Genomic DNA, 26,875 nt, shown 5'->3' on the forward strand with positions numbered 1-26,875 from the left:
ACCGTCAGATTATCCTACCATCATAAAAGAAACATGTATGATTAATTACAGCGCAATACCCTATAATTGTACTACCAGTACTAAATAAATATGTAGGCCTAGAATGATTTAACAACGAAAATACACAATCAGATTCCCGTAGCAGTATAAAATAAACATGTAAGATTTTATAGCGCAAGAAAATGACATAACATTGATGTGCGCATGCCTGGTAGGATAATCTGACGGGTAGAATGAAATTTCGGGACACTATCCCCTTCTAAACCCCTAAACCCTGGCCCCCCCACTAAACATAGCAGCCCCCTCACTTTGTGCACCCTGGCGCCGACTCTGTATATGACTAAAATATGACTAAAACTAAATTGCATTATAGTCAAAAGACTATGACTAAACATAAATCAAAATTCACAAAATTGACACTAAGTGACAAACCTGCAGTACAGCAGGTTCAGTTAAAGGTACAGTGCGGGATGTTTTGTATGATCTATTAACAGAAATGCAATATAACATACAAAACTGTGTCTTTAGAAGTGTATAAAAACCTTACGTAATGAAAAGTTATGTTTGTATTACCTTAGAATAAACCAGTTGTATCTACATAGGGAGCGGGCCTATCTAAATGGAATTTGTTATGTTGCGCAGCCATGTTTTGTACAGTCAGCTCTAACGGACAAACAGCTCTACAGAGCGCGTTTCGTATATGTTGGTCTTCGTGTGTGTTTTTAGACGCAGATTGCGTCATCACTGAGTTGAAGACGCACATAGTAGTATGTCGTAGTACGGAGAGGAGGAGGAGTAGTCGTCGTCTAGCTGAAGCAATTGATTGTTCTGTCTTAGAAGTTTTGATAAAATGGAGGACCATGCGTATTGTGCACAAGAGCCGACAGAGCGTGAATCTCCGTCGTCAAAGAAGCGCAAACGTGATGCTGGCAGACGAATTAGAGACAAACGGCGGCAGAAATTCAGGATAAACATCGGTGTATGTATTACCAGATGGAAGGCACTGTTGAGAGACAAATGTTTTCAAGGCGACGCCGAAGTTGCCTGTTTTCTGCTAGACTGGTAAGATAATTCAACATTTTCAATGTTTCCACTTTTTCAATGTTTACCAAACACCTGTTTTGTTGAAACGGTAACGTTAGCATTTTATACAAATGGCCATATAACCTCCGAATAATAATGTTTTTCCGTCCCTGCGGTACGTACTCCGGTTGTTCCTGACTTTACAAAGGGGGAGACAAACGTCTACTAACTTACACCTAACTGCCTATGTCGCTGTCAGATCAAACGCTTTGAACAGCGTTGCTATTTACGATTAGCTAACTTTAGTTACTTCACTACTCTCAGCGTGTACTAGATAGCACGCAAGAAATATAACTAATTATAGAATTGTAACAGTAACTTTCGCAATAGAATACATGTTAAATGATTAATGACGTTAATATATTGCCTTACCTGCTTGTATCACTACTATCCGCTGTCTCAGTAGACAACATCTTTTTTTACTGTTGCGGCAACCGTCGTAATTCGAAAGGGAGGGGTGGGCAAATGACTCAGAGATTCGTTGCAAAACTATAATACAACGCTAGTGGCCGCTGATTTTCAAGAACTGCGCCTTTAAGCCTTAAAATGTTAAAATTCTTTAATAAGTTGCATGTGCAACAAAAACTGAAATTGTTAATATTTTGAAAATAAATGTTATTTGAATTTCAGTTTCATTTTTTAATTTTGTTCAAAATATTGAGATGTGTATCGTATCGTGAACCCAACATTGATATATGTACCGAATCGTGAGCTGAGTGTATCGTTACACCCCTACTCTACAGTACCTCGCAGAAAGAGATACAGACATAATGCTGAAGTTCCTGAAATCTCATCTGCCCTATCCTCCATCCAGCAGTTAACACAGATCCCAACACGCCCTGAAAATGTGTCTGACCTTGACTCACAGCAGTACTTAACAAACAACAACCTGACACTGCAAATGTAGTAACATGGACTGTGCATCAGGGCCACACATCTATATTTAAAGTGCGAACAATTCAGAAATTAGGAACAATACAAGAAAAAAAGATAATAAACAGAGATTACCGTAAATTTAATAACTAAGCAAAAGAGAAAGTACCGCACAAAACAAAATACAACAAAAGCACACAATGACTTACTGAACTATAATCATGTTTTCTCTTAAAGCCCCTCTGAAAAATCCAGTTTTTAATGTTGTTTATATGTCTATTAGGGGTGTGGGAAAAATTTGATTCTTAAGATGCATCGCGATGCGGACGTGGATAATTCTGAATCGATTCACGAATTTCAAAAAATCGATTTTTGACGGCGTGCACATAGAGATGACGAAGATGGCGGAGAAAGAAATCGGGGCGAGTGAGAGAGAATTTTACATGCCCGTCCAGACAAGTAACTTATAACACCAAAAAAATCTGCCAATGGGGTAAGAAAAATAAACTTGAATTGAGTGACTAAGAAAAAGGTCAACCTTAATTCAAGATTATTTTTCTTACCCCATTGGCAGATTTTTTTGCTTGTTTTAAGCACAAATTCACTGAAATTTCATTTTTTTTACTAAAAACAAGACTTATTTTCTTAGGTCATTTTGCTCATCAAGAAAATGCATCTTGATTCAAGAATTTGTAGACATTTTCACTGGAAAACAAGAAAAAAAGACTAAGTAAGAAAGTCATTTTTTGCAGTGTAGATGCAGATCCTGTTATTTAAATGTCATCTGGCTGTTCTGCGTGTCTGAGTGAATTATGTGCACAGTTTAACATACAACACGAGTGATGGTCGAGGATTTATCTGTGCTGCACTGAGGATTAGGGCTGCCACGACGTGCGTGAAATGCGTCGACGCATCGTATTATTTACGTTTATCTGCTGTAATAGCAGTTTCTGTTCCCAGGCGTGTGTAAGTTAATCAGCAGAACAAGAGAAAGTATAATTCACCCGACAAACAGCGATCGAGAGCCTCGGACGCAGTAAGTTAGTGAATGGACGGAGGAATTCCCCCTAACGTTAAGTTACCCCCGGAATGCGATCATCACAGCATGGACACGCAATCACAAACGGACGGAGAGGGGCACATAGATGTAGACTTTCATAATAAATGACTTTACTTTAACACTACGCTTTACATGAATGATTTACATTAACGCTATTGTACTAGTGTAAGTTAGTGTATGTGAACCTTTGCAGATTGTGACCCTGCTTAAATTACTCTTAAGCTTCAAAAAGGACTAACTATCATGAAACCACCAATGCACTTTTTATGTCATTCGATAGCTTTATGCGAGGAATAAACCAATATAGCATAATTAAGAAACTCTGACCTCCGCTGGTGCTGTCTGTCAATCTCCTGTCAGCATGCGTGTGTATGGTGACGGTCAGGACGCTACTCTTTCCAACATGTTCCAATGTTTTCATTATTCTTCATAACGACAAGATGATAGTCTATGGTTTTGTTTAAAATGTATTTTGCTAGAGACCGTGAGTTAACGTTACTCGCTGAATGTAGCTTAGTTTATTAGAAGCACTGGAAGCGGTCTGAATATGTTGCGTCTTCATACGAAAAAACTCTTTTTAAACCTCTGATTTAACTGTATACTGTCGGATTGATGCAACGCACTGTTAAACATGTAACACATCATCTCTTCTCGTTGTGTTCTAACTATTATTTACTTTGTGGAGCAAAATGATCCCCGGGACTTCAGAAGGAGTAGGTGCTTTAAGCGCATCATTGTGCGTCCGGGATGCGCATAACTGTAAATAACGAAGCGAATGCATTAAGCGCATCATTCTGAGTTCAGGATGCGCATGCGCGCTTTAATGCCACTCTGCATTAAAGTCTTTTATACGGTGATAGTTTTGTACAATAAACCGAGACAGATAGTATTTTTACTTTTACTCAATTACATTATGAGACTGAAAATAGAGTCGGCTATTACTTGGAGGAAAACAATACAGAGCATATATCATGCTCTAGTATTTCATATACACATTTTTTAATGTTTTTACATTTACATTTAGTCATTTAGCAGACGCTTTTATCCAAAGCGACCTACAGATGAGGGAAACAATGGAAGCAATTGGAACAACATAAGGACAACAAAAAGCATAAGTGCAATAAAATAACTGGTCTCATATAGCCTAGCACAGTATATAGAGCTAAGTTTTTTTTACCTTAATACAGTACCTTAAGTACATAAAAACTCTGTCTTTTTTTACTTTTAAAATTAAAACTACTTAATTAAAAGAAGATAGTGATTTTAATGTAAACACGGATTAAAATGTTAAAACAACAACATTTATTTATAAGATGTAGTGGAGTAAAAAGTATGATTTGCTTTATAATTTAAGAAAATACTAGAAGTTATTGTTTATTTGCAAAGTTTGCCAAAGGATTAATAAAGTAATCCAAAAAAATCCTTATTAGATTAATAAAAAATAATAATTGTTAGATTAGTCGACAATTAAAATAATCGTTAGTTGCAGCCCTAATGAGGATATGAACTTCATCTCCAGAGTTGCTCTGAGAGTTTTATTTTACGAGCGTTTTACTGTTTGAGTGAAGCTATCGTCAAACACACAAAAACTCAAGCATCTTCCCAAAGACCCGTCAAAATAAAAGTCCTGTTAAATTGAACACTCCGACAAAAAATACTTGAGTGTACTATAGTATTTGCTATTGAAAACTGTAGTGCCCTTGTAATTGAGTAATTTATAGTAATTTTTAACATAGTAATTTATGTGGACAAATATACCACTATTGTATAGTAAAAAAGGAAAAAAAATTAAACAAATTTAGGTAGTCTAAAAATGATATGGCCCTAATTTATCCATCTGTATGTAACATTAGTGCCATTTAATGTTGGGCAGTGGGGGCAGTCACTCTTCCTGTTGGTTCTTTGCAATGCTGGCAAATGTAACCTTCCATTTGACTTGTGAAATCACTTCCATTTGTTTTATTAATAAAGGATATTGGAAGTAAAATCGTTCTGGGTAATTACAAATACTTAGCAAGAAAAAGAAAATTTGTATAGGAAAAAAGATGCATCGAGAATCGTTTTATCATCGCAAAGACTTGAGACTAAAAGGATCGCTGCTTTTCAAGGTCTGCTTCTGCAACATGAGCACGCGCTGCTCACATGTGCAATGAGGCATCTATATACCTATAATCAATGGTCCGAGCTCACGCGATTAAATGGAGCCGGGAACTTATTTGCATATTCATTAATCCGTGTATACTAAATGAAGTGGTGTAGAGTGTTGGGGCTATTTTGGGGCTGGTTATTGCTCACCTATGGTACCGATGTGGTACCGATATTACAGGTATTAGATTCTGGTACCATACCGAAGCCAAGATTTTGGTATCGATCCAACACTATTGCAGAATAAATTAACATGAATGAACAACTGTATTTACATTTTTTATTACCAAAATATCAATAAATGCTGTAAAAATACTTTCCTCCTTGTTAGTTCATGTTGACTAATGCACATACAAATGTTAATGAATGGGACCTGATTGTAAACGAACATCAAAACGTTTCTGTTTGTTTTCTGTTCACCCCAAAGTAGTTGACTACCATACTACCCAAGAACAGTTTGCTTTCCTACATTCTTCAAACTATCTTCTTTTGTGTTCATCAGAACAAAGACATTTATACAGATTTGAAACAACTTTAGGGTGAGTAAATGAAGGCAGAATTTTCTTTTTGGGGTGAACTGTTCCTTTAATTAGTAGCTCAGTAGTTTTCTGTGAACATAGAGGACGCACACACACACACACACACACACACTCGCACGCACGCACACACACACACACATTAAAGGTTCAAGTGATACCAACAAAACTGTAAATGTTCCTGTTGTTTCTGGTCAAATGTTACAGCACACATTAGATCAGAGGAGGTGGTGGAGAAGGAGCTTAGAAAAAGCAATTCATCACGATTAATGGTTTGACAGCCCTAATTTGAACACATTTCTGACCTTCTCTCATTGTTAAACCAGATTGCGTTACATGCTGATTCCCAGATACAAATATCATGTCTGGCTTGTTCGCAAACAACGTGTCTCAGCCTGTACAGCGCTGCTCTGAACTGTGCACTCACACGTCAACTTGTTCACTGAAAGGGGAATTTATTCATTCATTCATTTAGTGATTCACGCAAGTCCCAACAATTCAAAGGTTATTTTCAACCTGCACTATTTTGTTCATTCCTAATACTATATTGGTCTATTAAAGCGGAACTAACAAACCCAAACGGACTAAATCATATTTAATTAAACACACAGTGAAGAACATCGACAGCATTTGAGCTGTGAGATATGATCATTTTTACATGCATTAGGGCTGCAACGACGCGTTGACGTCATCGATTACGTTGACTAGTTCTAAAATATGTCATTATTTACGTTATTCTGCTGTAATGGCCGTTTCTGTTCCCGGGCGTGTGTAATCAGCAGAACAAGAGAAAGTTTTATATAACGGAAAACTGAGATCGTGAGCCTGGACGGAGTAATTCCCCCAAAATGCCATCACAGCATGGGGGGAATCACAGCATCTCCGAACGGACGGAGGGACACGTAGACGTACAGTAGTATAAATGACTTTACTTTAACACTACGCTTTACATGAATGATTTACATTAACGTTATTGTACTAGTGTAAGTTAGTGTATGTGAACCTTTGCAGACTCTTAGGCGCATTGACCAAATCACGTCGAATCGGCACTGGTCTCATAATTCGATTCTAGTGTGATTATAATGCCACCGATTCAATTCCATTCGATATCGCGATGCGTTGCATCATCAATTTGAAATATTACTGCACAATATTACTTGCTGTGCGTGTGTTCACTACTCTCTGGATGGGTTAAATGCAGAGGTCACATTTCGGGTCACCATACCTGACAAATAGGTCACTTTCACTTCACAAGTCCGACTCCCTCACACTTTAACACTCTGTCTACACCTATGTCCGTATTATGGGAACGACTATACTTTTTACTTGTGGTTAAAAAGTATAAAGAGTAACAGCAAAAATGTAGAAAAAAACCCTAACATCTTATCTCTCTTGTTCATTGATATTATAAATATGATTCAAATTTTTGGGTGAACTATACCTATAAGAAGAAATCATGTTTGAAAGTGGCAAAATGTCATGTCATGCCAGATAAAGTCTGTACACTCAATGCCATTTGTTTTTTATGATTAAAGGGCAAACGTTATTTTCGATGTCACTGTCTAAATAGAGGATTCAAAAGAATGCTGATGACACACCCAGAAGGGAATGTGTTAGATTCAACATACACTTGTTATTTCTCTTTAATGGCTCATCGTATTTATGTGCGGTTAACACAGATGTAAAGAAGCCAGGCGCTGTCGGCGTACTGTGTGAGTCTGCCAGCAAATGGAAGGAAGAACAAACGCTGAACCTTACTCCAGACACACCTGTCAATATTCAACACAACCCTCCGATCCCATCACCACTGAAACCTCACTGCACACTGAATAGCTGTCCAAAATATAACCGTGAGAAACACACACACAGTTTCAGAAGGGGGGGGGGGGGGGTTGTCAAACCCAAGAAAGCAGGGTTAGTCAAGCCCAGAGAGGTACTTATACTAACCTAACCTGAATACATTCCTTCATTGCACACATTTTGATCACACAGAGACCATACGAATAAAATCCTGATCCTAAAGATCCTTCACATAAAGAGGTTCTAGAATGTTGTATACATCATGACTTGACTTCTTTTCACTCTTCGCTAGAGCAATAAATGAATAAATAAATCATTTTAATATGAATCATTTAATCATTTTAATATGAATTGTTTGAAAAGATAAAACAATGAGCGCTTTTCCACCAATCGCACCGAACCATTCTAAGCAAGGTCTGGAACGGTTACAGTTATGTTTTCATGTGAGCCTGGTTCGAAACGGCGCCATTACAAACTGTTCTCGGTGGAAAATGAAACCATTTACGTACCGTCTAGCCCAGATTGCCACAGAGTGGAACGGTTAAGCAACGAGAATGATTAAGCGTGAGGGTGGTAAAGCGCTTTTTTCTTTTTGCATTCTTTTTTTACTAATTTATTATTAATTAATTTATTACGAAACAGGGATCCAGATTCGAAACAAGTTGGAGTGTTGGAGGAGTGTATATCAAGCATTTTTACACGCATTACTTGAACCCCATTCACACAGACCGCTGATCCCAGAAAACTGCCCCAAAATTGCCAGAGTGCCTTCTGTGTGAACGCAGACGCATCCCAGATTGATCAGAAAAGTGATTCCGAAAAGGGGTCCTTGTAACATTAACGGGACCAGTCCCGGAAAGCGCCCTGTGTGAACAAAGGAAACAATGCCATAAAAGCCATATCTATAATAAATCGTATATAGTTAAGCGAGTAATTTTTGTTCGTTAGTAAATCGAAAACTAAAAAATAGGCCTACTATTTGTCTTTGGCTAAATCATGGATGAAGGTCAGATCAGAGGTTGCGCTAGACTTTTTCATTGTCCGTCATTTTGACCGACAGGCTTGTAAAAAAATCCATCATAATCTATTTACCCGTCACTACGGTGCAAGTTGATGTTACGTGCTAATTAGCATGTTTGTGATATCATCGCTATGTTCATCCATTTACTCTTGAACTTACTGTGTTTTAATACAACTGAATACCCAATAAAGTTGAAGTCGTTTACATATTTAATGTTACATATTAAATAATTACAGACAAATGTTTATGATCATATGTCCAGTCAGCAACAATGACAGGTGCTTGTAAACGCTGTTTTGTTCACTTACAAGTAACTTTAAGCTCAAAGGCGGTGGGCCGTCATAGTCTAATACCTTGTTTATACTCCTGGCTCCGCACCTCGAGTCGCCGATGATCGTGTGGGTCTTCCTGAATGGACGAGGCGTTTAATGAATGGGAAACATGCGTCCTTTCCTCCGGTCACTTACGATCACGTTCTGATGAAATGAAATGATTGGATGCTACCAATTTGATATAAAGGGGAATTACAAATTGCCTTCACTATAATCTGTCAAAATGACGGACGGCCTTCAGATTTTCCATAAAGAAATAAAATACATAATTAATTCCTATCTCAAAATTATGTTTTGTCCAAGGTAGAGAACACGGTTATCTTTATTATGATCATTTTTGTGTTACAGAATTGCATGTTTTATAACTCAAATCTTTACTGCCATGATTTTTCAGTTCGTGAGAATGACCCACATAGAAGATACACATGGAAGCCAAGCAATTCTCACAGAAGAAAAGTCTGTTAATGATAAATCCCTTTTATTTCATACTAAAGGAGAATACTGAAAAATACAGCTTCAAGTGACAGAAGTCGTTTGGTTGGTCACATAGGTCCAAAGTTTTTACTCATGTTCTCGTGTGACCTGTATGAGGACACTCATAACGCGCGTTTCCACGGCAACCACTGACACATTCGTGAAGCAGTGAAATAGGCCGAAAGCTGCTTTTCATTTGATAATAATCGAAAATGAAAAGAGTTGTCAACGAATTTCATTATCGATTAGTTGGTCTGTGATGTCACTTGCGAGCCGCGCAGTTTTAAAGTTTAAAGGGGAGAGGTGTTTTAAATAACAAAATTGAAGGTTATATTAGTAATCAATTTGTGGCTAAATACCCTGATTTGGGGGTTTATTTACCTCAGAGGTGGGAAGTAACGAAGTACATTTATTTGAGTACTGTACTTAAGTATCTGTACTATAGAGAATGTGAAGCTGACGTCACGCCCTATGTTGCATGTTGCAGTGGCGCCGCCATCTTGGGAGGATCATACTCCACTGCTATTATTGTTTTGATATGTACAATTACTTGTTTTGTTTGACATATGGAGAAATCGAAAGAAAGAAAACAGGGGCTTTTCCTGAACGACTATTCGTAATACTATTGCAGTTTTAACACAGCAAGACCGACCTACCATATTTATATTTCCTGATCAAACAAGAAAACAAAACACTGCATTGAACGCAGTAGCAGCCATCCTCCCAAGATGGCGCAACATTCAACACGGTGTGACGTCGATTACCAAGCTCTATACTCGAGTATATTTTTTTCTGGATACTTTTCTCTGTACTTCACTACATTTGAATGACAAATATCTCACTTTTCATGCCACAAAAAAAACCCGATTTCCTTGGCCAACAGTCCCCTCCCTCCCACATTTGGGAGAGACTATTGTCGGCTGCTTCTAATGACACATCTGAATCAACTCATCAGCCTTGGTGTGTCAATTAGGGGGACAGCCACAACATTTTGGGAGAAGGCTAATGAGTTCAGTTGTGTATACTTTTCCCATCTCTGATTTAGTTATAAGCAAAAGATCTAATTAAACTTTTTAGCTGATTAATCAATTAATCAAAAAAATAATCATCCAACTAATCGATTATCAAAAGAATCGTTAGTTGCAGCCCTAATGTTAGATGACTGTACCAGTGTTATATCTAGCAGTGAAATTAAATATTTTAGATATCATTTTAGAAATGCTTGTTTGTTTACCTGATTCTGTGGCTATTTTCATAAAAAAATCAGCTTTTTAACAAAAGTAATAAAGGTAGAATAATGAGAAACCTACATAACGTTACATTTTTATTTAAACCTCTTGAAGTTGATTCTGACTTGTTTCAGAAGGGTCAGCAAAATAAAATTTGAAACACCAGTCAAACTAAAACGAACTTTCTATAGTAAAACAAACAGGGTTGTATGAAAGATCCACAAGACCCACATGCCGACCACAACATATGTTCACTGTTATGCTAGCGAGAAGTCTTGGTTTCTCATCTCATCTGGAGAGAAATGTGGGTGTGTGATAGATTCATTGTACCACATGCGTTCAAACACAAACGCATAATTCAAAGATGCCTGTAAACACACGATCTAAGGCACTTTACAACTTATAAACAGCATGGCTGAGACAGCTGCACTGTAACCCACTGGAGACGTCCAGGTTCAGTGTCTCCTCCCACTGCTCTGATCCCAACATGCCTGACATTGTGTGTGAATGTGAGTACATTCCTCACATGCCTGTGGACCCGTAGACAGGGCCGGGGAAAACATGCAGCGTTTCCGGACGCTTCTGCAACTATTGCAGGAATGACAATACAGACAGAGAAAGAAAGAAGAGCGCTGTTATCAGGTGACTGGTCATCAATTTATGTCACGTGATGACAGCAGTTGCGCAAGTCAACGTCCACAATGACATCTACTCAAGAGAATACGTCATACAGTTACAGACAGGTTGTGAAGAAATTTAGAATCTCCGTACAACACACATCAAATTTGACAGACAGTCAGAAGAGCTTTGGTCTCTACTAACTAGGGTTGAGCCGATAGACGATGCCATTGTCCATCGCTGATGGCTGTTAGACACGACGATGTTGAGCCGGCATCGTGATTCAAACAAATGTTTCACTTTCGTCAAGAGACGCTCGGGCTGCAAATCATGCTGTAAACCAAGCCGAACAAACCTCACACTGTACAGATCAGACTAGCCACTTTATAACTGTGGAACTCGAGCTGTATAAAGAGTACATGCAGTTTGTGCAGAACCGCCTGACTTTATTGCTGTATAAAGACACGTGTGTCTGCGCAGCACGAGTTGGATAAAGAAGACGCGTGTCTGCGCAGCCCACAATAGCCAACTGAATTAACCAGTCTTTCTAAATGAGCAAAGCTCATTCACATCTTTCATTCTCTGTGGTTCATTTTAAATGATTCAGTGATCTCTTATATTCGCTAGTGACTGAAAAGTTCAATAGTTTAAATGAATCGGTTCAAATGAGTCATTCGTGTGCGAGTCGTTCTAAACGCAATGTGCGTTCATACTGGCGAACTCGCTGTGTACAGTATACGCTGATTCAAAAATCCAACTGCACAGCTAAAGACATTACAATGATGTACGTCATGTTAATTTAATGCATTTCAAGAAATTAAACGTACTTGGATGCAAAACAAACAGCTGTGAAACACAGGCTGACACAAACTCTTTTAGCGCCTCAGTGTGCTGATAACGAAACAGCGCCTCCACTGTGGCGTAATGTCGCAACTGCAGTTACAAATGACAGTCTGTTAAATGCACGCAGCATTTCTTGTGAAGACTCGCAACATAATTTTGGCGAGAGCCTGAGGCGGCAAGACATTTGGCGGAGGCGGCCGCCTCCAATTTCTCTATGCAGGAAAAACCCTGAATAAGAATACAATCTAGCCTCACTAATGCCTGAATTGATAACTGCCCAGCTCGCGCTGTATAAAGATGTGTCTCTGCGCAGCTCATGCCAGACGCGCCTTACTTTATAACGCCCAACCCAACTACTAAGACAACGTTTGATGTCACCCTAGTGCGTGAAAGTCTACGGTGTTTTCTCAAATACAAGAGCTGTAATATCAAACTGCTTACAAACAAAGAAATCTTCAAAAAACACATAAACATTGAGAGGTGAACTGCCTTTACAACTACATTACTGTTTTATCTTGTAAATATTATTTGAATTCTCACTTGTCTTGGACATTTAAAAAAACAGTGTAGTTCGGTTAAACTGCTATTTACGTCAATAAAATAAACCTGGGGTTTCTGTTCAAGATATTCACGAGATAGGGTCACATTAAAATCTGAAATCTGTCTGCAGCTCATACAGAAACGCATCAGCCCCATCCCACCCAAAGAAACCGGCCCCCAGAGTTGCTAAGAACCACTCTTGCTCTGCTCGACGAATCCCACAGCCCTTTCCTTCCCCCATCCATCCGTATTCCTCACAGCCCTGTTTTTCTCAGCGGCGTGAATGAAAGCGCTTCCTGCGGCTCACTGTTGGCTGACGGGCCAATGGATGTTGGCGTGAGACAGTAAAGGACCGCGAGCCAAGAACAGACTGGATGAACAGCATCTGAATATCCAGAAGCCATGAGCCCTCTCTTCACCCTCCACTGCACCGACAGCATTCACCCTTTCATTTGAATGATAATGAACCGACCGGAACAAGAGCGCCGTCCAAGCCACAAGAGCTGCTGCTCACAAACATTTTGTGGCCATGTCATGTGCATCCGTGGGAGCAAAGAACGCTGCCATGGTTTATTACCAGCGACCAGAGAGAGAAAGAGAAATCCATGGGAACATAAACATGGCAAACTCATTGTAAAGTTTCAACATCACGTGGCGTGTCAAAGTGAAAGAAAAAGCAGCAGCGTGGTGGTGGCACGTTTACATGCACTGGTTACATAACTACGCTTACGCTGATGTCACATGAACAGTGAACTTGCTGAACTGAACTCGCAGTGCATGCGCATGTAACAGAATTTCTTTGGAAAGTCTGTAGAGCAATACTGCGCTTTAAAGTCGCGTACACCCTTCAAAAAGGGATTTTACGAAAAACATCGGAGAAAAAATCTGATAATACACCATAAGTAAGAACTTAAAGTGATAGTTCACCCAAAAATAGAAATTCTGTCATCATTTACTCACCCTCAGGTTGTTTCAAATCTATATTAATGTCTTTGTTCTGTTAAACACAAAGAAAGATATTTGTAAGAATGTTAGCAATTTTCAGTTCTGTGACATCATTCGCTAACATTGCAGAAAAAAATATTGTATATTTGTTGTGCTGTTCAACGCAAAGTGAGATATTTGGAAGAATTTAGGAACTTTGACTACCATTTCATTCTTCCTACTATGGCAGTCAATGATGTCACAGTATTCAAATAGCTAACATTCTTCCAAATATCTTTCTCTGTGTTCATCAGAACAAAGTCATTTCTACAGGTATGAAATGACATGAGGGTGAGCAAATGATGACACAAGATTCATTTTAGGGTGAACTATCCCTTTAACAAAGTCTCTTGAGTTGGGTGTTTTAAGCAAACAAATATTCCTCATGCGCGTCAGTCGCAAATCACGTAAAACCCAAACACTGGACCATTTGAAAACCTGATTGTCAACGCGCAAGCCAGTTTTTCACACGAAGTATTCGCGTCACGCCCATCAGCAGGGTCCAAAACGCACACTTCTGCAGATGTCCAGGCCACAAGAAAAAGAAGCAACAGATCCGTGGAGCAGCAAGTTTGCAAACATGCGTTCTCTACACATTTTCCGTGACTACACACACGAGACACGACAGCAGTGCCACCAAAGCAGGCAAAATGTCCAAAAGGCATGACCTGTCATTTACCTGCATAGAAGCGTATGAGAGAGCCCAGCTCGGTGTTCATGCCCTCCTCCTGCACCCGCCACGGGTCTTTAAATCCCAGTTTAAAGAGAAAGTCATTCTGGATCTGCAGGGGCCTCTCGTCGGGCCTCAGGCGGCGGGCGGCCTCGCCGTGCAGCTGAACGTAAAGGGCCGGACCGGAGTCCGAATCCGGCGGCGAGTCCGGTCCTCCAGTGCCGAGACACTCAGCGTTCGGTGTCTCGAGTGTCGCAGAATCGTCGGTATTGAACGCGTTGGCTTCCGACGGACAGTCCAGGTCCAGCTCGTCCGACGAGCTTCCGTACGTGTCCAGGCCCTCCGCGGCGCTGCTGTCAAACGCCGGACTCAGCGCCGACGCGTCCGTGCCCAAAATCATGTCGTCGCTTAGCGAGTCCCGGTGCTGGCCGAAGCGGGCCCCGGAGCTCAGGTCATCACAAGCGCTGCTGGTCTCCGCGTCCGACCCCGCAAACCTCTTGACGGAGTCTTCGTCCTGCGGGGACCCTCGGTCTCCATTACCCTCCGAATGCGCGTAGATGTCAAACTCCTGGTGGTACCGGTGGTCCTTCTCCAAGAGCAGGAGTCGCAAGCGGTCGTTCGGCTGGTCGGGCAAGCTTTCGGCCCCCGCGTGCAGGTGTCCGAGCGGATATTCTCCGTCGCAGTTGCCATTCACGTCGGTGGATGGGTACGTTCTCGCATTCAGCCGCAGGACCGAGCCCGTCTTGCCGTTCATCTGCTGCAAGCGCTGCGCTATCTCCGCCGCGTTGCTCTCCACCGTGCACAGCACCGGCCGCGGCGTATGCGACCACGCCAGCAGCCGGTCGTGGACGTGAACGGAGCCCCTACGCAGGTCCTGTCGGACCCACTGGCGGTCGGACAGCTGCAGCTGCGGGCTGGCTCGGTGTCTGAGCAAGGTCTGTCGGTCCAGACTGCGGCTGTGAGTGGAGCCGACGCTGGACACGTGCCTCTTTGCCCTCCTCTTCCTCAGCAGTAAAGCGGAACCGCTCTTGCAGGCTTTATTGATGATGTTGAGCTCGGTCCGAGGCTCGTCTGAGCTCGTCTGTGCGGGGTTCGATGCTCTCTGGCCTTCGTCATCTTCTTCACCGTCTGCTGTGGATCTCGGGGCCACACTCAGAGCGCCGATCTTCTTCACTTTAACGCTCTCCATCCTCACTGGATCGCTCCTAGTCCATCTGAGCGGGGATGCGAGCGCCGCACGACGCGCGAAAGGGCGTCATGAACGCGCAGGGACGATCGCTCCGCGCCGCTCGGATTCCGATCAGATCATGGAGTCCGAGAACGAAACGCACTCCTCGCGAGAGTGAGCGGAAATCACGCGAGAGCTTACGTCCCATATACGGAATTTCGCGGTTTTTATTCCCTGTAAGAGTTTTCTTTCGTTGATCAAATATAGATATACTTTGGTCGTATTTGTTTTATACCCCTTAGTGTTGGAATGCGTCGACTGACAATTAATTGAAAAAGGATGCAGACGCACCTCTCACAAACCTCGCGAGAGTACACGGTTAACGCCCCCACCTTCTCTTTCGGAGGTTTTTCGAATCGCTCTCGCGGTACTTCGATGTCTTCCGACTGTCGGATCTTGCGGCGCCGCATCAAGTCGAACAAGCCCATTAAAACGTCGGTCTAATTATTGTTATTATTATTTTACATTATTTTATCTGTAACCATATTAAAAAACTATCCTTTACGGCACAATGAAATCATAAATATCTCGTCATTTATTTTGACGAGCGTCTTGTAAATAAGACTGTAACCGGAACCGTATCTATTTAAAACATTAAAACTCCGTTTCCCGCAATGCGCTGCGGCGAATGGTTTTTGATGGTGCGTCACAGTTCACAAGTTATTAAAACCATAGATACATATTAAAACGGCCGCAATCGTCAGCGATTCACGAACTGATGATGATTATTTCTGATTAAGTCATGATGACATCAACACAACTTTTAAGCACACAGTAAATTACGGTGTTCCTGCGTAATTAATTTGGATCGCTTATATTTCGACAACGATAAAACATATATTTTTACACGAGCATACCTTATGACTGAACACTTGCAGTGTATTCATCTTCATATGTCGAGCAGTATTGCGCATATCTGATATATCTGCAGGTAGAGTTTTACTGCCATCTAGTGATAAAACAGACAATACCGTTTTTAATGGTAGGGGCCTACAACATGAACATAATTTCATATTACACATTTAACCATTTACCAGGGTAACATAGCATCGGCCAAATAATATTTTCAAACACTAAATTTTAAAAACCTTTCAATATTGTACAAGGCATCCGTTCTTCCTAAAGTCAAATGTGTCTAAAGAGTTTGCATTAAGGCGTCCAGCCATACCTTCTTAACTCGTTAAAACATTTTTTTAAATCAAGCTTTTAAACTTGTCATGCAAACAGTCTCACAGTCTTTAACTGATCAGGGAAAAGGGCATATAATAAAACACTAAGAGCAACAACTAACAATCAGATTGGCGAATTGGAGTTGTCATTTATTATTTATGTTGTCATTTAAAATTATTACAAAGTTGGAGATTCGAACAAACAACTAATTTACAAACTCAGTTATTTTCTTTGTAAATAATGTCAAATTTATTGCTAAAATCATCAAATATTCCTTGTCCCAACATGACAATGATACTCAATGTTTGTTGCACCCTTGAAAAAACATCCATGCAATTTCTACACATTTCAAAATCGCACAGTTGTTCGAAACATGACCTGACTCCTTGGTAAACCGAATGTTTGAGCTCTTCACATGGGCTCAGTTTTTTATTTTGAACATCTCGCTGACAAGACAACATTGGGTGCCAAAGTGTTGATTCAGATGAACAAACAGGAATAAAATTTCTCATTAAATCCCATTTCAAAAGACCCAAAACTTTCAATCATAAATTGACTTTAAAAGGGTAAAAACTAAACATACAATATGCATATTAGGTTAAATTAAAGTGCATGCAGAATCCGATTGTAGCTTCATTGGCTGAATGTTTCGAGTAAAAAGGTCTGCTGTCTGTCAGACAAATGGACAATTTTATATCGTTTTAACTTGCTTTACACTTTACCCCCCAGCATAGCATCTCTACATTTAATGACATTAGTCATGTCACCAGGCGCAGGTGAAAATGATGGGAGGTTTTATGGATGAAATTACTATAAAGAAAAAAGTTAACTAAGTTTACAGAGTTACAAAGAAATGACCTGTGGATAAAAAAAATCACCAAGTAACCAAACAAGTGGACAAGAATGTGATTTTACATTCTAAAAAGGTTTAAGAAGAAAATCAAGTGAAATCAACAAAAACTGATTAATCTTAATTGATGAAATTGAACGTAATTGTTGACATTTAGTGTTGGTGAAGTTTAATGGACCTGAAACCCTCTTACTGGTCAGTGCAAAAATAAGGAGTTATTTAGTGTCCGGAACACATGAAGGCTCACTGCCGCTTAAACAAACATTCACACGGTCTTTCAATGCCCGTCGCATTTGCCACAAAGCGGTGGGATCATTAGGAATGTGAACTTCACATGTGTGGCCTTTATGAAGCACTGGTCATGCTTATGGTCTTATTTAGTAAAAGAATAGTCAGAAAAATTGCTACAGCTTAAAACGCATTCTTGCGTGCGTCACTGTGTTTGAACAATGCAAAAAGATCTCTAGCTTGTGATTCTACTAGGAATATAATGAAAGTCTACATTAGAATACAACATACCCCAAAAAATGAACTAAAAAGCATCAATACCAGATCTACGTACAGACATTATGAATATTGCTTAGTCTGCATGACGGTAAAAAAAGGACAGACTTACAAACACTTATGTGAAACGATGCTTTAAAAAAACAACAAATAATGTAAAATATTATAACAAACAAATAACCATAATATAAACAATTTTACTGATCTAAAATAAGTACAAAGACTTAGAACTTGGAAAAATACATCAATAATAAATGGATAAATTCTCTTCTGAAGTTTCCATGAGCCCTTCAGTCTCCATTCTTGAAATGAACAATAAAAATATCCTTTACATAATGTACTATAAATACCATGAACTGTACATTTGAATCCAGCACCGACAAATGACTCCAGATACTCTAGAATTCACAGTTAGCCAGAGAGAACTTGGAGGAGTGGGATGTAGGCATTGTGAATGAAACCTTTTTACTTACTGTATCTTTTTTGTAGTTAACGATGCAGTGACAAACGAGAGCCAGCAGGGGTAAAGTAAAATCCTGGAAAACACAATTGGCCACACGTATAACAAGAGCAGAAGAAATTTCTGCGTAAATTTAAAATAAACGTTTGTGTCACGGGACAATTTCTTGCATGTGTCTGTTTGACCTGATCATAAAACCATTCCTGTGTAAATTGTTGCACGTGGGTAAAACTAATGGTTTACAAAGAAATTTGTTCTGCTTGCATTTCAAGAGTGGGGCCAGGTGTACGCGAACGCAGTCTGTGCAAACATGTGCCATGCCACCAGGAAGTGCTGAAAACGCTGCCTGCTCACGGCCTGAGAATCAGCCAGAGATAAAGTTTGTATTCCAAAAGTAACGTCGGCCAGAGAAATGCCTTATCTGACAACCAAACATGCCAGGATCCTGTAATAAAGGGAACTAGTGAAAAAAACATTTGATTGTAGGTTCTTGCAGTGCACCCAACGCCACTGTAGATGATCACAGGAAGTGACACGGGCATTGCTACTATGGACAGTTCGAAAGAGTGATGTCAGCATCCTAGGGAGTTTGCAGAAGGCATTTCAGACATCTTGGCCTTTGGGTAGACGGGGCATCGTCGACTCTCCAACACTTGTGATTGACGAGAGAGATGCCCGTCAGACAGCAGTCCTCCAGACGGTGATGGTCTATGGTCTGTGAAACCTGTTCGGAAAAACAATATCACAGAGACGTTGTGATAAAACCCAACACTCCACATACTGGCACTGCAATGGGTTTTTACATGAACATCCACTACTTCACAACCAAGCCCTCTTCAACCGCCTGACAAATAATGAAATATAAATTCATCATCGAATCCGTTTCCTATGGGGAAAATTGAGTCCCGCCCATTTGCTCATTTTTTTCTATTAGCTCTCTAATGCTTGTGTGATGGAGTTCACCTGGTCAGATGTCGGCTGGACTCATGCACTTCCATCTCATTGCACTTAAAATCATTCAACTCCTTCCTTATAGCAGCCTGCAGCGACACACAACAGAACAAGAAATAACACACACACACAACGCTTTAATAAACGTTCCTGCATCACAAAACTCTTTCCCAAGCATTATGTTATGAAAGCATGATGTAAATGATGCAAAATGAAATGTCAAATCACCAATTGCATTTTCTTTCTCAATTTGACAGGGACAGCGCATTGTCAGTGTAAAAATGAAAATAATTTCATTTTATTTTACATTTTGGCATATATTGTGCGCGCAGTTATGTATAATGAAATCGTTAATCTGGTTTTCATTTTTGTCATTTAATTTATTTAAATTTGTCAGGAAATCCCTTCCATAACCTCTCATCCGTGATAAAATAGCACAGGTACGCGATGATCTTTTACATTATTTTGTATTCTATAACTATAACAGACAAATAAGTTTGTAATAGTAGCGAAAACACATTCTTTAATATTGTGACGGGCAAAAATGTACATAATTTGAGCCTATGAAGCAAACAACTTCATCCCATTTAACCAAATATTTGTAATGACTAAAGACTAAAAGACGGACAGCTTTATTTAGGCACACTGCTAAAAGTGATCCCCTTAGGTTTTTAAGAATTTATAATTATGTTGATTATGCAGTATTTATTTGTTATTATATTTATGTAACAGGGTTGCAAAAAACTTCTGACAAAAACAAAATTAAAGGTCATGGTAATATTATAGGATCATAGGATCTAAATTTCTTAAAAACAACATTTAAAAGTTATATTATATTATATTAAAGCTATAAATATCTTATTTCCCTATCATTATTATTCTTTACTGTTTTTCAATATATTTAGTTTAATAATTTACATTACATTATTACGAAATTACATTACATTCATTTCTTTCTACAGAGTTATATTCTACATTACGTTGGATGCTGCATTTGTATCGTCTTCATAAGTAGATACGAGTTTGCAGTGGTCTCATTCTCAAAATTCTTAATATCGTCACGAGACTGTGTTGTGAAGCAGTCATTTTGTAAGTCTGCAGGATAGTGAGATCTATCTATGTCGGCATATGAACTATATGGAATAACACGATGGTATCATGTCGGACCAATAGCAAGATCTACGATACTGTTCCATCAGTGGTTTTACTTAACTCAACCTTATTTATATAGCGCTTTTTACAATTTTCATTGTTACAAAGCAGCTGTACATGAGACATATTGACCATCAGTGTTGGGCAAGTTAATCTGGAAATGTAATTAAATTATTGATTACTCCTTTTAAAAGTAATCAAGTTACTGGTCTGATTACTTTATTTCAAAAGTAATTAGTTACACTACTCGTTACATTACTACCCCCCACCCCTCAAAAACACAAAATAATCTCTTTAGCCTTCTCAAAACTAAACTTTATTGGGAAGTGCATACTCTACTCTATCTCGTCACACTGTTGACCATAAGCAAAACAATTAAAGTTGTACCTGTAAAAACAAGAAAAAGGTGACAACACAGAAGACAGACATACCCACATACAAAACACTCCACACACACAATATGCACACGTACTAACACACATAGACATAGACACACACACACAGACACGCACGCACACACACACACATGCTCAGTGAGAGCACACATTTAAGATAGAGAGAAGCACAGGTCAAATATTAAACAGACTATAAATTCCTATATGCAATATTAATTAGTAAAAACTTAAAAATTCTAAAGCAGCCCCCCCGGCCAGGCAAACAGTGCAAAACAGTATGCAAACGGTGGCGAGGAACCCAAAACTCTAATCGAGAAAAAAAACCTCAGGAGAACCCAGGCCCAACCAGGGGATTCCAGTTCCCCTCTGGCAAAAGCTGCTGCCTCTGCACAAGCTCCACATCTCGTGCATCACGATCATCAGGGTGGTTCGGTCATACTCGCCTTGTCGGCGGCAGTCAGTCGTGTCCAGGGTTTGTCTGTGCGTCTGTCATAATCCTGAGCGTCTGCCACCTCGACGTAATCGCTGAACTGGATCAGGATCTTGGCTTGTCGTAATTCCTCCACCGTGGGTCTCTGACTCAACTGAAACGCAACATATTGAACATCAGGTCCAAAGATTTGCCACAAAGTTTGTACAAACTGCACCTGTTTCAGTCCTTATTTATAATTTGATGGCTTAAAGGGATCGTTTCAGTCTTTTTTATTCACCATCAAGTTGTTTCTGTGTGACTTTCTATCTTCTGTGGAGCATAAAAGATGTTTTGAGAAATGTCTCAGTGGTTTTGTGTCCGTACAACGGAAGTCAGTGGGGTCCAATGTTTTGGTGAAATAAAGGTAACACGCACAAGTCATGACAGATTTGTCTATGTTCACACATTTTCTTATGCAATCTAGACACAATTTGAAATCAAGTTACTGACCAATATTTTTTATGTGCATTTGCGCAATTTTGGAGTCGGTACCCGAAAATGACGAAACACTTTGGGAACGACAGAAATGTCAACATGTCAAAGACTTTATTGGTATACTGCACATTGGATGGATCTGATCAGTCATACCTTGCGTGAGAGTCTGCGTCTGATCTCTCTCTTCTCCTCCATCTGCTCCTGTTCATTGCGAGCTGTGGGACAGAAACAGGTCAGAGATCAACCAGGGTGATCGCGTGACACCCCAGTAATAACAGCGATACAGAAATACTATCCACGATACTGAGGCCATGCTCACGCCTGTATTTCCATTCGAACATATGCCATGAATTACAAACAGAATTACAAGTTTCTGTGCATGGCTTTTACTCACTTTAGAACAATTGATGCAGAGCCGGCCCAAGGCATAAGCGAACTAAGCAGCTGCCTAGGGCCCCGTTGCCACGAGAGGACCCCCAAGAGCACATGAAATTATAGTTTTTTTGTGTATTTATGTGATTTATTCATGACACACAATGTTTAGTGTTTAACGATGGAAATGTTGAACGACCGACAGCATCCACTGATGCAAACGAAAAAATGAAAAATATGTAATTTACATGATTCATGTAATTTATAATCATCAGTCAATTTAGCGTTTTATTTGAGATAAGGTTAAGAATAAATGCGTGCATATTGTAAATTAACTTAATGGATATCAAGTAAAATACATTTGCCAAAAATAAAAACATATTGAATCATCCTCACACTAAAAGTGTTTATAGGTTGTAAAGGTTATAGGTTACATAGATTTTTAAAATAAAAATCTTTGCAAACAGTTTGCAAATGCATTTAACAATAAATTCCGCAACCTTTGCATAATAAGTCCCTGTATGGTCTGTGCTCAAAATTTAAAGGAAAAGTTCACCTAAAATTGGAAGTAATAAAATCATCAAATGTTTTGACAATCACAATACACTTGTAATGCAAGGCTTATGTGTTTTTGTTTTTAGGACATTGCTACATTCCAAACACAGCTACAACTAGTAGAATTGGGTGTTTTACTGTAGATTCATAGTGTGCACAAAGGGGGCCCCCAAAAAATATGAAGTATATGTTTCAAAATAAAGTAAGACAGAATGACAGTTTCCAAGTAATGGAGATTTCTTTTTAATTCTCTGCTACGCGTCAAGGGTACCACTGAAAAACGAAGGGGGGTCTTATTTCACCTCAAGGAGAGCGCTTATGTGGTGTCTTACGTTTGAGGATGTTTCTCTGCTCCAGCTCTTCAGCAGTGGGTCTCTGGCTCAGTCTCCTGTTAAAAACATTCAACACATTCGGCTCATTTCCGACTCCCAAACATCACACGCGCATTTGACTGAATGTCCACTCCAAAGCGTTCACGTGTTGGGATTACCGTGTGAGTTTGGTGCCGATCAGCTGTCTGCACTGCAGCCTCTCCTCGTCCGTTTGCACTGGTAAGATGTTCTTGTCCTGTAGCTCTCTCTCAGACGGTCTGTTACTCAACTTCACGGCCAAAGAGTCCTTCCTTAAGATCTTCAGAGCCAGGGTGCCTGCGCACACAAAAGCAACATACAGACACGTGTACATCTGCACTGAAATACAATCACCTTTGACCTCTACAGAACCTCCTCGACCTCTTTTGAACCGACAAAGTTATCCAACTGTCCTCGTCAATGAACAAATAAAGTATCATAAATAATAAGGATCCTTCGTAAGAACGGTTGTTGTAGTATTGTAAGAGCGTACTTGTAAAGAGAGAGTCATCATCCTCTTCCTCATCATCTTCTTCATCTTCGTCCTCCTCATCATCTTTATACATGCTGGGCAGATCCTCATAGTCAGATTCACTGGGGATGTTTTCTTTATCATCGTCGCAGTCGATCATCACGGAAGGCAAAGGAAAGCTGTACTGCCCCGTGTGCGCCGCAGAGCTGAACATACAAAGCATAATCTTCAACAGCAATATATGACACGGCGTTCGTCTGTATGCTTAACCACAGTGAGGACCTCTCGAGGCGCTCTCGAGTAGGCGTATTCGGACATTAGCATACGCACGTCTGAATCTCACAAGAAATATTTCTCGCCTACTGTTTTATGAATACTGACGGATCGGACATACTATTCGTTCACCTACTACTTTTTGCCTACTATATAGCAAGGAAGTATGCCATTTCGAACGCAGCCCTAGTGATTTTAGATCAAGCAGTACTTCCTACTGATCAAAGAGCCGTAGTTCACGGAAGAGCTGTGCATAAAACAGAATCGAAGCCTTTGCGATTTCAGAATCGACATAGACGGGTATAATTAGTGTGAATCGCGATATATATCGTCACAGGCCTATATCTTATTTCGCGATAACAGGGAATATTATCCCGCTTATTACACGGCTACTTGCCACATGAGAAATAAACTGCACATGAAATGTGAATTTGAACTATTTTATTAGCTCATTTTTACCGAATGCAACCCTCCGCGACGAAAAGCCGTTAAGCTAAGAAATGACGTTCAAATGTCACGAACAAGCAACTTGGCTGAATCATTTGTAAATATAATGCCATAAATGTTATTAAAAGACATATTTATATTTCATTTGTCAAAAAGCCGTGTATTAATGTTTTTTAACAGCCACACCGAAGGCCGTACACATCACAAACTTCAACAGTGTTAAAATGAGGCCAATCTTCGTGCAAGTTTCCCTTTCATTTCCTCTGTTTTTGACCAGGATTTCTCCACCGTGAAACACATGTTAAAGCCCCTCACGGCTAGAGAGTGAAAGGTACCCTGTGTTCAGTACTGGGTCAAACGCTGACGAGATTTGCATTAGGAAGAGGTTGGCAGACCGTTAGATTTATGTTGAAGTGCCAGTCTGACGCCACACACGGTGCTGGTTAAGTGGGCCAGAAAGTCTGTGGTGGGTTGTGAGCTGGGTCAGTGAGCGCCGTGCCCTAACCTCATTCAGACAGATCCTGCAGGAAATGCTGATGCAAACCGTCGTCGCATTTAACCACAGCAATGAGTGCAACAGAACATTTTAGACTTGGCAGCGGCTCGACTAGAAAACGACAGGACCTCCTCGAAGTGCACGGCCTGCTTTGTTTATAGGCTCTCTGGTCCAAACACATCACCAGAGCCTGAAACGTCACTCTAAACACAGTAAATATCTATTTAGTGTGTTTAAATATGACATTTTTTGGTGAGCACCCAGTAGGCTGCAGCTACGACCGTCCAGCTGATTTAATACAAGTCGTCATGTTGCGTTTCAAACAGGCCCAACACACAAACCTCTCCAGTCTCTGCATGGCGAACGCCAGTGTCTTCTGAAGCTCATCAATGATGCGGCTGGACGGATGACCGCCGCCGTACTGCAGCTGCAGCGGGTGACCGTACTGCCCCCCCACACTGACGTGCTGCTGGAGGGGCGGGGCTTTGAATGGCAAGGGGGTGGGCGAAGAGGACGAGGGGGGCATATAGATCATGACTTTCTTAGGCGGTAGAGGAGGAGACAGTTTTCCTTGGAGACATGACAACTTCATCAGCTGACAAGAGTCTGATGAGAGAGAGAAAAACAAAGCAAAAACACACAGTACTTTTAAGAGACATGGAAACATCCCACATATTTATAATTCTTTAGTAAGCAAGATCATGTGACACTTCAATCTTTGTGTTAAGAATGAAAAAAAGAATGTCATGTAATAAAATGGAATGATAAAATAATACTGTAATGTTACATTTTATATCATGTTCAAACTCTTGACAGCGTTCATTACGTCGGACAAAAGTGAGATCGCTCCAGTTTCGACTTTGATCATGAAAGAAAAACCTCAGGAGTGACATAAAATCTCCCAACAGCAATGTCAACGAGCCAAGACACATGAAAGCTGGATTATTCCATTAAACATTCAATTTGTCTAATGTGAACTTGTTCTCTTTGCAGTATTCAAGTAAATATCAGGTGTGATCACTGAATAAGTCTTTCAATTTAAAAGAAATAAAATAAGACATGAATTAAAATTGGTCAAAAATCGTTGGTAACACTGTCATAATGCTGTAATGCCAAAACAAAAGTGTATAACTATCACTGGTTTGCATCAGTCATAAATCTTCAATCCAAAAGATTTAATGATCACTCAACCTCAAGTAATATATGTCTGATACTACTACTGACACTAGACTAGAATTTGACTGACAATGCCGCCAAATGACAAGAAGAGTGTAAAGAAAAGAGAGAAAGTGTTAGACAGATGGATTATGGGAAACAGGGAGGCAAGCCAAACAATAATGCCAGATTGTGGGTCATAAGAGGACTTTGATGTATGTGAATCTAGAATTTTAGTATAATGTGGAAACCACTGTGTATGTAAACCAACAATGTCACTAATGCTATTGCGGACCAAGCCAAAAACCTATGGACAGAGAAGACCACACATAATAACGTCATTTATTCCTCCTGTGCTGTGATTGGTCAGTCTGGAGAAGGGGTTTGAGTGTACCTGTGCTGTGATTGGTCAGTCTGGAGAAGGGGTTTGAGTGTACCTGTGCTGTGATTGGTCAGTCTTTGGGGTTTTGGAGGAAGAGCTGGTGGCTGTTTATGGATAAGTTGAGGTTTGGCAGGGGGTTCCTGAAGATCACTAGAAAACGCTACGGACTTCTTCGGAGGAAGTGTTAGAGACGACTTCATCGTGTTGTCCAGAGATGCTCTGAAATCAATGATGGCTGAAAAAAGAAGACACATTTTCATTATGGCCATGACACATGTACATGAAGATATCTTTTGCATGACAAAATTCCTTAAACAACTTTAAACAACAGCCCTCGACATGAGGACAAGCATTTAACTGCACAGAGAGAATAAAATCGGCTCATTAGCCAGTTTACTATCTGAGCCGAGTTCATTTAGAGACGGCCGTTAGCTGAGAAACACTCCTTAGATGTAGTTTCATCCGTTTGAAGCGTTTTAAATGATCTGGACAAGCTAAAGCAAAGACCACACCCACGCTGACAACAATAGAGTCAAAAGGGCTTTTGA

The 26,875-nt window shown here is 40.1% G+C and overlaps 2 protein-coding genes across 3 annotated transcripts in view; both read right to left on the reverse strand.

The window, feature by feature from the left end:
* The window catches only part of phlpp1 (PH domain and leucine rich repeat protein phosphatase 1), a 44,004-nt gene extending 28,446 nt beyond the window's left edge, over positions 1-15,558 (reverse strand). The window contains exon 1 of the mRNA XM_057333918.1: positions 14,218-15,558. Coding sequence (XP_057189901.1) covers positions 14,218-15,397 — 1,180 coding nt within the window. The 5' untranslated portion in view covers positions 15,398-15,558. The remainder of the gene's footprint in view (positions 1-14,217) is intronic.
* A 1,182-nt stretch (positions 15,559-16,740) lies between these two features.
* LOC130554351 (phosphatase and actin regulator 1-like) overlaps positions 16,741-26,875 on the reverse strand; it is a 35,848-nt gene continuing 25,713 nt past the window's right edge. For both annotated transcript variants that reach the window (XM_057333933.1, XM_057333932.1), the window contains exons 5-13: positions 26,383-26,562; positions 25,132-25,396; positions 23,596-23,780; positions 23,243-23,399; positions 23,085-23,140; positions 21,979-22,040; positions 21,362-21,502; positions 19,384-19,460; positions 16,741-19,144 (exon numbers count right to left, since the gene is read on the reverse strand). In XM_057333933.1, the coding sequence (XP_057189916.1) occupies positions 19,129-19,144; positions 19,384-19,460; positions 21,362-21,502; positions 21,979-22,040; positions 23,085-23,140; positions 23,243-23,399; positions 23,596-23,780; positions 25,132-25,396; positions 26,383-26,562 (1,139 nt within the window). In that variant the 3' untranslated portion in view covers positions 16,741-19,128. The remainder of the gene's footprint in view (positions 19,145-19,383; positions 19,461-21,361; positions 21,503-21,978; positions 22,041-23,084; positions 23,141-23,242; positions 23,400-23,595; positions 23,781-25,131; positions 25,397-26,382; positions 26,563-26,875) is intronic.

The sequence above is a fragment of the Triplophysa rosa genome, linkage group LG5 (assembly GCF_024868665.1).
Source record: "Triplophysa rosa linkage group LG5, Trosa_1v2, whole genome shotgun sequence".
In the NCBI taxonomy this organism is placed as follows: domain Eukaryota; kingdom Metazoa; phylum Chordata; class Actinopteri; order Cypriniformes; family Nemacheilidae; genus Triplophysa; species Triplophysa rosa.